Genomic DNA, 12,500 nt, shown 5'->3' on the forward strand with positions numbered 1-12,500 from the left:
TCCCATTTTCTTGCTCATTCATTCATTCATTTATTGCTCCCATCATTCTTCTATAATTTCTCATTTTTACTTTCACTTTCATCACATATTTACATACATGTGTGAGCCTGTTGCCTGTTTCCTGTTGCCTGTTTGATTTATGTAAATTAGCAGTTTGTGGTGACTAACAAACCCCCCCCCCCCCTCACATATCCTCCGTCCACCTGCCGAACATTTCCTTCCCAAATATATTATTTTTAAAAACTAATCAAATAATTGCCGGTCTGTCTGTTTCAGTTTACCGGCACGCGGCTGCCGGCTGCAGGTGATTCCCCACCATGAGAACGACACATAAAGACGAGAGAGAAGCCCCCGAAACCACAGAGGAAACACCTGGAGGGACGAAAACTGGCTTTTATTTAAAAGATGCTGAGACACTTAAATCCTTTGATTATCAGCTGCATGGTGTTTCTTTAACCCTCCTGTTGTCCTCGAGTCAAGGAAGGAAGGGAGGAAGAAGGAAGGAAAAGAGGGAGGAAGGAAGGAAGGAAGGGAGGAAGGAAGGAAAAGAGGGAGGAAGGAAGGAACAATGGGAGGAAGAAGGAAGGAAGGAAGGAAGGAGGGAGGAAAGAAAGAGAAGGAGGGAGGGAGGGAGGGAGGGAGGGAGGGAGGGAGGGAGGGAGGGAGGGAGAAAGGAAAAGAGGAAGGGAGGAAGGAAGGAAGGAAGGAAGGAAGGAAGGAAGGAAGGAAGGAAGGAAGGAAGGAAGGAGGAAAGAAAGAAAGAGAAGGAGGGAGGGAGGGAGGGAGGGAGGGAGGGAGGGAGGGAGGGAGAAAGGAAAAGAGGAAGGGAGGAAGGAAGGAAGGAAAGAAGGAGGGAGGGAGGAAGGAAGGAAGGACAGAAGGAAGGGAGGAAAGAGAGAGGAAGGAAAGAAAGAAGGAAAGAAGGAGGGAGGGAGGAAGGAAGGAAGGAAGGAAGGGAGGAAGAGAGAGGAAGGAAAGAAAGAAGGAAAGAAGGAGGGAGCGAGGAAGGAAGGAAGGACAGACGGAAGGAAGGAAGGAAGGAAGGAAGGAAGGAAGGAAGGAAGGAAGGAAGGAAGGAAGGAAGGAAGGAAGGAAGGAAGGAAGGAAGGAACAGTCAAAACAGACGGGGTCAATTTGACCCGGGAGGACGACACAAAGGTTAAGGAGGTTTATTTCTGTGATTAAAAGCAGAGAAACAAGCTTTTTATCTGCAGCTGATTTAATCTAAAATGATGCCACTAAGTTTAATATTAGAGAAAAATAAGTGGATGTTTAAAACAGAATAAAGACGAAAAGAGACAATCAACAGTCGACACGTTACAGTCTGAAACCTCATCGTATATCATTCATCAAGAAACCAACATATGAGAGAAAATGTCCTTAAATAAAAAGACATACTCGCTTTTAAATGAGTGTTTCTTTGATCTCATGCACACAAATACACCACGACTTCTACTAGAGTCATTTTCCAGCTTCTTCAATGTTTGACTCAAATTGAGTCGCTCAGGCGTGAAAGTTAGTCACTAGTTTACTTCCTTATTATTTCCCACTTTCCTACCTTCCTTCCTTCCTCCCTCCTTTCCTTCCTTCCTCCCTCCCTCCCTTATTTCCTTTCCTACTTTCCATCCTTCTTTCCTCCCTCCCACCCTTCTTTCCTCCCTCCCTCCTACCTTCCTTCCTTCGTCTTTCCTCCCTTCCTTTCCTTTCTCCCTTCCTTCTTTCCTTTCCTCCTTTCCTACCTTCCTTCCTTCCTCCTTCCTTCCTCCCTCCTTTCCTTCCTTCTTCCCTCCCTCCCTCCCTTCTAAGTTAGTCACTAGTTTACTTCCTTATTATTTCCCACTTTCCTACCTTCCTTCCTTCCTCCCTCCTTTCCTTCCTTCCTCCCTCCCTCCCTTATTTCCTTTCCTCCTTTCCATCCTTCTTTCCTCCCTCCCATCCTTCTTTCCTCCCTCCCTCCTACCTTCCTTCCTTCTTTCCTTCGTCTTTCCTCCCTTCCTTTCCTTTCTCCCTTCCTTCTTTCCTTTCCTCCTTTCCTACCTTCCTTCCTTCCCTCCTTCCTTCCTCCCTCCTTTCCTTCCTTCTTCCCTCCCTCCCCTCCCTCCCTCCCTCCCTCCCTCCCTCCCTCCCTCCCTCCCTCCCTCCCTTCTAAGTTAGTCACTAGTTTACTTCCTTATTATTTCCCACTTTCCTACCTTCCTTCCTTCCTCCCTCCCTTCCTTCCTCCCTCCCTCCCTCCCTTCTTTCCTTTCCTTCTTTCCTCCCTCCCTCCTACCTTCCTTCCATTTTCTTCTGTTTTTTTAGTCTTGTGTGACAATAAGCTGAATATCTTTAAGTTGTGGATCCAATGTGAGATTTAAGTGAGTCACATTGAGCTTTGGGGAAACAGTTGCAATCTATTTAGTTTCTCTATTAATTGTTGTGTCAATACAAAATGAAGATCAGAGCTCATAACAATGTCTTCAAATGTCCACAGCTAGGTCTTGGGCAATATATAAATAAATAGAAATCATGATATGAGACTAGAGATCCTTCTATATATTGAATATTGTAATATATATATAATATCATGCTATAACATAAGTGTCTTTTTCCTGGTTTTAAAAGCTTCATTAAAGTAAACTGATGTCATTTTCTGAGCTTAACACACTATTCTGTTTCACACTTAGTCATTATATCCACATTATTGATGTTTATTTATCAAAAAGGTATTAAATATTAGGTGTAAATATTTTGTGAAAGCACCGATGTTCAACTCTACGATTAGACGTGTCACGACTCACTATAACTACTTTTATTGGACGATATATTGTCGGAGAAATAATCGAGATAAACGATATTATTGTCATTAAAAGATCATTTTATAACCACTGATAAAATAATAATAATATAATAGCATAATAATGCAAAGAGTGAGGAATGGAGGACACTACTCACTTAGCCAATGTGACATGAACAGCCTCTTAGCTGCTAATGTGAAGTGAGGCAATAATGAGGTCAAAGGTCATGTCCATGCATCATATGATAAGTCCATATATAGACATGATGATGCCGATAAGTTGATCTGGTCTGGTATCCAGGTCTGGATACAAATACTGTTGCATGAGGTATATTTTTGTCCATATCACTCAGCTATGACTCTATAATCCAAATATATGAAGTTTACAATCATAGAAAACTAAATAAATAAGAAAATATTCACATTTAAGAAGCTGGAATCAGATCATTTGGACATCAAAATAATGAATTACCCAAATTTAAACCCATAAAAAAGTTGCATTATAGTTGCAAAAGTGATTTTAAAAAAAACATGTTGTAATAAACGTTATAGCTGAGTTACATGAAGCCGCATGGCAGAGCAGGCGGTGCAATATTTGTTAAAGGAGGAATGTGTCAAAATATCTTTATAATTAAATACTGTGGTGCTGCAGAGACGCCCTGACCTTTAGAGTCATTATGATGCCTAGATGTAAAAAAAAAAATATTATATTATCATTTCCCCCTTAAATAACTTTATAAAAGGCCCTTAAAGCTCTTTATAATATATATTATTACTGTATACTTCAACTTCAGGAGGAAAACATTGTACTACTACTAATACCTGATAGATATATGTTACTGGTTATATTCTGCACAGTAAGATATTATTCAAAATATATATAACAAATTAAATATGATGCATGATTATTGATTTAATTATCCAGGTTTAGCTCCACATTGAACACAAGTTAAGTACATTTAAGTACATTGTGCTGATAATACCTCTCTGTCAAGCTTCACTGTTCCTTTTACAGTATATTTTAAGTGTGTAGTGTTTATAGTTTTACTTCCTCTATCAGCTGCAGCGTCGATACCAACAGTCCCAGTTAGAGAGATAGTGAAAATAAAGCAGAGCAGAGTTTGCATGGAGCCCTCTGCCTGCAACAATTACACATGGTTTTCAATTAAAATGAGAATAATGATGCAAAATGATCATTCCCTCTAGTATCACAATCACAATACTACTCTAAATAATCCAAAATAAACACTAGTTCAGCTCTGCCACACGCTCTCCGTATCAAATGAATGTTCCCGTTGATTATTGTGTCACTTTATGCATCAATAATATTATAATTATTGACGTGATCATTGCTCTACACATACACATTTGCAATCATGCCCTAACCTTGCCCTTCCACCCAGCAGCTGCAGCGGGAGGATCTGCTTATCACAAAGCACTCAGACCTCAGACTGACTGCAGAGTTTAAAATTAAACTGCACTGCTGTCGAGTCTGCAGAATAAAAGTCACTACTACTATTGCATCACATTGTTATTAACCACCATGCACACACACATTTAAATATATATATATGAGCATGAATAAAGAGGTGCAGGATGTTGTGCAGCTGAGCCACCACGAGGTTGGGTGGGGGGGGGGGGGGGGGGGGTAGTTGTAGGAGAGGGGGGTGAACAAGTTTGGAGAAGACTTACATAACCTGTTTACACGCTGCTGGGTCACAAGTAAGCAGCAGATATACAGCCAGCTGGCAGAGGCTCATATCAGACAGTCAAAGGCTGGAAAGACTGAAGCAATACTGATGCAAAGCATGGAGAGAGATATATACCTGAGAGGGGCTGTTAATGGTCAATCTGTTGCCTTGGTAACTGATTTTTAATTGAAAAGGCAGGAGTTTATTTATGCAAGTAAAGGAGGGTTGATGTCAACGTGCACCAACAGCTGAGACATCCAAACATAGCTGACATGTCAAAAGTGACAAGTGAGGGCAACAGCAGGGGTAGCACAAGGGGGCATTAAGGGGCAGTAGAAGGGCCCCGTGGTGCAGGAGAAAAGTTCAACCCACCAACCAGCAGCTGTCACACATGACAGGAGGAGGTGAAGCACGCCCTCCTCCTCCTCCTCCACACACACACCAATTAATCCAATAATCGAAGCGTTAAATATGTTTTAAATAAGTCTTAACGATAAAAGGTTGGAGGAGTCCCAGCGTGGGTGAAGCACGGGGCTGGATTTGTTTGTGTAGCGGGAGAAACGTGCACGCTGCCCGGGCAGAGCGGGTCGGTGCAGCCGTGGTGGGGAGAAGAAGAAGAACCGGGAGAGCTTAGATTTAACCACCACCGGGGGGAAGGAGGGGGAAGAAGAAGAGTCAGTCACAGCCGGAGAAGAGGCAGCACAGGACGGACATTTACCTTCATGCGTGGGCGGTAGAGATGGTTTGATGGGTGAATCGGTGGAGACATGCAGACTCGGTGTGCTGGTGGACCCGTGCAGACCCTGATCTACGTCTCGGAAACAGAAGGAAGAACAACAAATGGGGCTTCCGCTCGTGCCCGCGGACCGATGCACCGGTGCACCTTCCTCGCTTCCTCCTCATCTTTCTCCTCCTCTTCCTCTTCCTCCTCCAAGTCATCCGGAACCATCAAATCATCTTTTATACACACTAATCTTTTTTGAATACGTAAGGGAATTAATTATCCATAATGCTAAAGATAAACAGTGAAATGTGCAATATTCATTATTTATGTCCAAGTGCAATAGCTACACTTAATATTTAATATTTATTTTACACACTTAGTATTTATTTATATAACTATATGTTTCTTTACTTCTTATTTTTCACGTTTCCTTACTTTTTTCTTCTTTTTTCTAGTGTGCTGCTTATCTATCTTTTTAAATTGTATTGTAATTCTGCTGGAACCTGCCCCAAGGGATCAATAAAGTTTTGTCTAAGTCTAATTAATAATACAAACCAGAGCATTTGTACATTTGCTTTCTCTCTCTCCTTTAGACAGACACACACACACATATATATTATATATACATGCAATGGGAAAATTTATTTCCTAGGCTGTGCACACACATTTGCAGGGAATATATATATATATATATATGTGTGTGTGTGTGTGTGTGTGTGTTTGTGTATGATTATATACATGTGCAATGTCCCTGGGATTTACATAGTAAGATAAAGTAAATAAGATAAAGTAAATCATACTCAACAATACATATACATACATTATAAATCTATCAGTGTTATTTTTTGGAATATATTATATTATTATATAATAATAATAATATATAAGCTTTTTGAAGTGACTAATTGTTTTATTAATAAAAAATGTAGAGGCAAGTTTAGTATATAAAACGTATGCTGATGATGAAAGTGCACTCTAAACATATTATGTAACTATTTTAAAATTTTCTATAACATTTATATATGTGAAAAATGTTTTTATATTATAGTAATTGAAAATAAAATAATAAATAAGAGGAAACAAATATATTACAAGTTAGAGTTAAAAAAATAGTTTAAAAAGACAAAAGAAACAGATTAATAAATTGCTTTTTTTTAATGATTTATACCAGGAAACATTTTTTTTAAATCGTGTATTTTTTTTTAAAGGAGATATTTTATTTTCTGTCTCAGGCGGAACGATTATTTAGAGCCTTTGTTTCCACACGGACCATTATAATCCCCTACACACACCATCCCCAAACATGGCAACGTGCACGCGGACTGTGTGGAAAGGTCAGTAGTTTTTTAGTGATCTTTACCTTTATATAATTAACAGTATTAATATAATAACGTTATAATAATAATAATTATGTATTTTAGCGCCTTTAATCCTCCGCTGGTTCTTTCCTGTTTCCGCGCTGCTCGGGAATCACCAAACCTCATAGAAAAAATGGGAAATATTATAATTATCTTCAGTTTTGAGGAATTTTCCACATGCCAAAACACAACATAATACATTATTTTAATTATTGGGATCCCTTCTTTAATTCGGCATTACTATTATTAACTAGATATCTTAAAAATGTAATAAAAAGTCTATTTTTAGGGTTAAATAATCAATCGTTTCTAATCGTCCTTGAACCTGATTATAGCACAGTGGGTGATTTTAAATGTTTCTTGGTGGATTATATGTATGCCGAATTACAGATTAGAAGGTAATAATTCATTAAAAAGTCAAAGTATTGTTGTTTTGAGCATGCAATGTTGCTTTTAAGGAGGGATGCGTTTAATGGTCTGATTTTTTTAACGCAGTTTTGGCCTAAAAACCAATAAAAGAAAAGCGAAGGATTGGCTGCAGAATCTGCCAGCTGTCTGCAAAACAGGCATCTCTAATGTTACTGTAGGGATTCATAATACTACTATAAATATTAAATACATAAATCAAGTTGTTAAACTCAAAGTTTGCACAATAATGAACTCTTCTCTGTCTGCTCAGGATCAGCCTCAACTCTACAATCCTTTATTTTACTCTATAAGATGCTTTAAATTGTGTTTCAACCTACATATCTAGTCATTGAAGCTGTCATTTCTTTTTACAGATACATAAGCACATAAAAAATACAGTTTCTGCCTCATTTTTCTACTTTATTTTATGCTATTTTATTTTAATTATTACCATTTTATAAGTTTAATCTTCTTATTGATTTTATTCGTATGTTTCTTTTGTCTTTTAATCTATTTTTCACCTGGTTTTTAGTCCAGCTTTTATTAAAATGCATCTCTTTTATATCATTTTTACTTTTCTTTTGTCTTTTTAATCTAGTTTAACCTTCTTTTTTATTTTCCAAACATTTGATCAATTTCTTTGTCTTTTAATTAGTTCTCCCATCATCATTTTTTATTAATTTTCATTACGTCGCCCCTTGTTTCTGTCTTATAATCAGCTTGTCAATCAACTGTGAAGCACTTTGAACCACATTAACCTGAATGAAAGCTGCTATAAAAAATTAATAGTTTAATTAAAAAAGCAATAAAAGTAAAAAGCTACGGCTGCAGAATCTGCCTGATTTATTTTAGGCATATATAGCGTTACTTTACTGTTTTTATAATATCCGTACTACTAGAAATATTAAATAAATCAAGTTAAGAGCAAACTTTCTGCCACAACTCTTCAATATCTTCTATTTTATTCTACACAAAGATGTTTTAAATTGTGTTTCAACCTGCACAGCGACAGACAGTGAAGCTGTAATTTCGGATTTTTTTACAGATGTACAAGCACATTAAAAAAAAGAAAAAGTGAGTCAGCTTTTCCCAGCACACACGCAACCCCCGAAGGCATCCAGAGATTTATAACATGCTGTTAACAGCAAGATTTAAGATTCACACACACACACACACACACACACACACACACACACACACACACACACACACACACTAAAAGGAAAAAGTGCTTTTGATGGTAAAACTTTTAAAGGATCAGTTTCATATCTGCAAAAAACATGTTTTGACTTGCAAATGGATGAACTCTCCGATACCTTGATGTTATGTTATTGATACAGGAATGTTTTTCTTTACAGTCAAATATTATTATATATTTATAGTTTCATGCAAATATCTCCAAACACTGACTGCAGTGTGCTGAGGTCTGATAGATTACAGCACAGATGCAAACAAACTCTTCTCTTTATATTGTCTGTGTGTAATAAACTAAAGACAAGTTTTCTTTAAGTGAAAATAAAAAAGGAGGAGAGAATAATGATGGGGAGTTTATTAAAAGTTAGAGTGGAAAAATAGGTTAAAATGGATTAAAAAGACAAAATAAAAGTAAAATGAAAGAAAGTTAGATTAAAAACTGGGTTGAAAAAGATTTTAAAAATTAAGAAAAATATTAAATTATTGTAGTAAAATAACATAAAATATCAAAATAAATAAAATAAAAACAAATTTAGGACTTATAATAAAAATCTAAATAAAATAAAGAAATAAGAGGAAAAAATGTATCAAAAGCTACGGTTAAAATAAATGATAGAATAACATTTAAAACATCAAATCAAATATAAATTTAATAGAAATATTATAAATAATTCTTAATAAAAAACCAAGCTGGAAAAAAAACCTAAAATAAAATAAAAAAGAGCGAATAATAGAAGAAGTTTATTACAGGTTAGAGAGGAAAAAATACTAAGTTAAATATGTAAATTTGCAAGAAAAAAAATCGGATATTTTCCGACATTATTATGAGAAAAAAAAAGTCCAAAAAAAGGTGTTTTATTCACTTTACTGATCACACGTCAATCACTGCTCATCCACATACACTCACTTCCTTTCTATCTTTTATTATTAGTTTATCTCATGAATTTGAACGTTAACTAAACTTAACTACTAATAAATTAAATTCAGGTGTTCTTTAAGTCAGTCTCCCCGGATTTTTTAATGCTTTTCATCATCTTGCATCTTCTGGTTGGAGTTTAACTTTACTTCTCGTTGTTCTCGCTTCATGCAAAATTAAACAACGTCTCAGACTCCGTTATGTTAGTTTGATGTTTTGTCCCACAGAAAGAAGAGAGAGAGAGAGTTAAATAGAGGTCATCATCATCTTTTCTTTTCTCTCTCTATTTCTCTCTGTAGTTGTATCAGGATGTCAGAGGCAGCTGCTGTCTGCCGGTGTTCCCTCCTACGCTGGAGTCCCACTCAGCACCCTGAGGAGAATCCCCAACAGGAGCTTCGCCGTCAAGTGAGCGAACAAGCTTTTTATTAAAATGTGGAGATGTGTTTTTTTTCCTAGGGGAGGTGAACGCTGTCTCAGGAAGCAGTAGCTATTCAGGGGGGGGGGCATGCAAGAAAAAGATTGGTCATGTCTTCTTTTTATAATGTCACCATGTGGATCTATCTTTTTGAGTTCATGACAACAATAAAACATGGATGTTTTTCTTTCTCATTGACCCTAAATGTGATGTTCAACAGACCTCATTTATTAAAAACATGTTAGAGACTCATTCTGTTCGTGTACAAGATGAAAAAAATAAAACCCAACTTCAAAAATGTCTCCAGCAGGATCTCTGATGTCAGCAGTGATTTGTGTTATTCTTTGTTTATACACTAAAGCACAACTTGTATCCATAGCAACCATAGAACAACCTGTATCTATAGCAACCATAGAACAACCTGTATCTATAGCAACCATAGAACAACCTGTATCTATAGCAACCATAGAACCACCTGTATCTATAGCAACCATAGAACAACCTGTATCTATAGCAATCATAGAACAACCTGTATCTATAGCAACCATAGAACAACCTGTATCTATAGCAACCATAGAACAACCTGTATCTATAGCAACCATAGAACCACCATGTATCTATAGCAACCATAGAACAACCTGTATCTGTAGCAACCATAACACAATCTGATGGTCTGTCTGTGCATTACATACCACATAAGTGGTAAAGATTGCCCCTAAAAGTTAAATGTATTTGTTTATTATTATTTTTTAACCACACAGCATCATCTCTATGGACGATCGGTGTTTCTCATGTCTTCCTGCATGGTGTAAAGTTTCTACATATGAACTAATGAGGTTTTTTTTCATGATCATCACTTAATAAAACTCTCCTGTCGTTTCTCTCTCATCAGGATACGAAGACAAGACAAGAAAGAGGAAGCAGAGAAGAAGGAGGTGAAGAAAGAGAAGAAGGTCATCGATGACTCTGACAGACACAAGCCGTTCGGTAAGACGGCGTGGGCTCCCGTAGACGACGTGTACGTACTGAGGTATTATCCCAGGACCAGGTACGCACCAGAGGACGCCGTCCACCTGCTCAAGAACTTCCAGATGTTGGATTTCACTCCTCAAAACCAGCCGGTCTACATCGACCTGAGGCTGGACATGAAGCTGGAGAAGAAGGTAAGCAGTGGTTCATACTGATCAATCAATCAATTAATCAATTAATCAATTAGAGATCAGTGCACACGAGAGGAAATAAGAAAAAATCTATTCATTTCTTAGAGCAACCCAGATCTATCTTAGTGACATCTTCTCATTAATGAATTAAACTTTATTTAATCTATAAATAATCTAAAATAAATAAGAGAAAATGAAGAATGAGAGAAAATAATAATAGAAAAAGTTTAGAGTGTAAAAAATAGGTTAAAAAACAAATTAAAAAGAAAAAACTAAAGTAAAATGAAATAAAAAGAGAGTTTCATGAAAGCTAGACTAAAGGCTAGGTTGAAAAAGATTTTTTAAAAATAAGACATATATAGAACGATAACAGTAAAATAACATAAAATAAAGTAGAATAACATTTGAAAACATGAAAATAAAATAAAGTAAAATAAGTTGGATTTGTAATAAAAAATCTAAAAATGAAAAATGAATTTAAAGTTAAAATAAAAATGAGGTTAAAAAAGATTAAAAAACAAAATGATAAAATAATATAAATAAAATAATATATTTATATATAATTATAAATATAAGTGAAATGTATATAAATCCAATTTTATATATACATAATATAAAATAAGTAATGTAATATAAAATATAATAAAACATAAATAAATATAACTATAAAATAAATATAATATATAAAATAAAAATAATATATAAAATATAATATATAAATAAAATAATAAAATAACAGAATACAGTAGATTAAAAATAACAAGCTAAATAAAATAAAAAGAATATATTCTTAATCAAAAGCCAGGCTGGAAAAAACTAATTTATGGGAATATCAGTGTTATTTTCTATTTAATCATAAAACAAACTATTAGAGAAATACAAAAATAACCAGCTGATGATTCATGGACAGTAAAAAGTTAAATATTATTAAGAGTTTATCCTGAAGGAGAGATGAAGTTACATTTCATGGCATCAATCCATCTGAACCACAGATGTGATGACGGCTATTAGTCAGACTTCTTTATCCTGCGGCTAAAATCATTAAACGTCTTTATAATCAATGTAGTCGACGTTAGATTAGTCACAGAAGAAGAGAAGAAGTTTAACCTGCTGCTGCTGCTGCTGCTGCTGCTGCTGACACCACAGAAGAAGAACCACCACAAACCTTTAAGCCTGTTTGTTTAAAGTCTGTGACGCTTCCCAGAAATCCCCGTCTGCTGTTTTTAGGTTTTACTGTTTCTCAGAATAGGAATAATAACATCTGATCAGCTGCCAAAGTGTCTGTTAAAGTCTATTTTTAACAGACCCCCCCCCCACCCGCTCTGTCTGCTAAACTTCTCCATAAGTCTTGAGTTGTTATTCACAGTTATTCAAGCTTTTTGGTTTAAATCTGCTAAAAACAGCTCGACACGGAGGAATTAACATGAAAGTTTCCACATCATCACAGGACTGAGTGTGTGTGTGTGTGTGTGTGTGTGTGTGTGTGTGTGTGTGTGTGTGTGTGTGTGTGTGTGTGTGTGTGTGTGTGTGTGTGTGTGTGTGTGTGTGTGTGTGTGTGTGTGTGTGTGTGTGTGTGTGTGTGTGTGTGTGTGTGTGTGTGTGTGTGTGTGTGTGTCTCTGCAGAGTTGATGTTTCCGTGCATAATGAATCAGGAGAAATGAATGAATAATACTCTGATTATCTAAGTCTTCTCTGCGATCGACATCCATCTTTTTAGCTTTTCTTTCCTTTAAGTCCAGTTCAGATCAATGACTGGAAAAAAACGAGACTGGAGGCAATGTGCACAGATGCATTTGACAGTTTCCATAGCAACGGTGCACCTGCCTACCACGCTATTACTTCTACGTTTATATATTAA

At 36.3% G+C, this 12,500-nt stretch overlaps 1 protein-coding gene across 1 annotated transcript in view; it reads left to right on the plus strand.

The window, feature by feature from the left end:
• Positions 1 to 6,482: 6,482 nt before the first annotated feature.
• mrpl1 (mitochondrial ribosomal protein L1) overlaps positions 6,483 to 12,500 on the plus strand; it is a gene marked incomplete at its 3' end in the record, with an annotated part of 7,157 nt that continues 1,139 nt past the window's right edge. Inside the window, 3 exon segments of the mRNA XM_062415003.1 lie at positions 6,483 to 6,525; positions 9,367 to 9,472; positions 10,375 to 10,645. Coding sequence (XP_062270987.1) covers positions 6,495 to 6,525; positions 9,367 to 9,472; positions 10,375 to 10,645 — 408 coding nt within the window.

Source organism: Scomber scombrus, unplaced genomic scaffold (genome assembly GCF_963691925.1).
Source record: "Scomber scombrus unplaced genomic scaffold, fScoSco1.1 SCAFFOLD_527, whole genome shotgun sequence".
NCBI classification, from domain to species: Eukaryota; Metazoa; Chordata; class Actinopteri; order Scombriformes; family Scombridae; genus Scomber; species Scomber scombrus.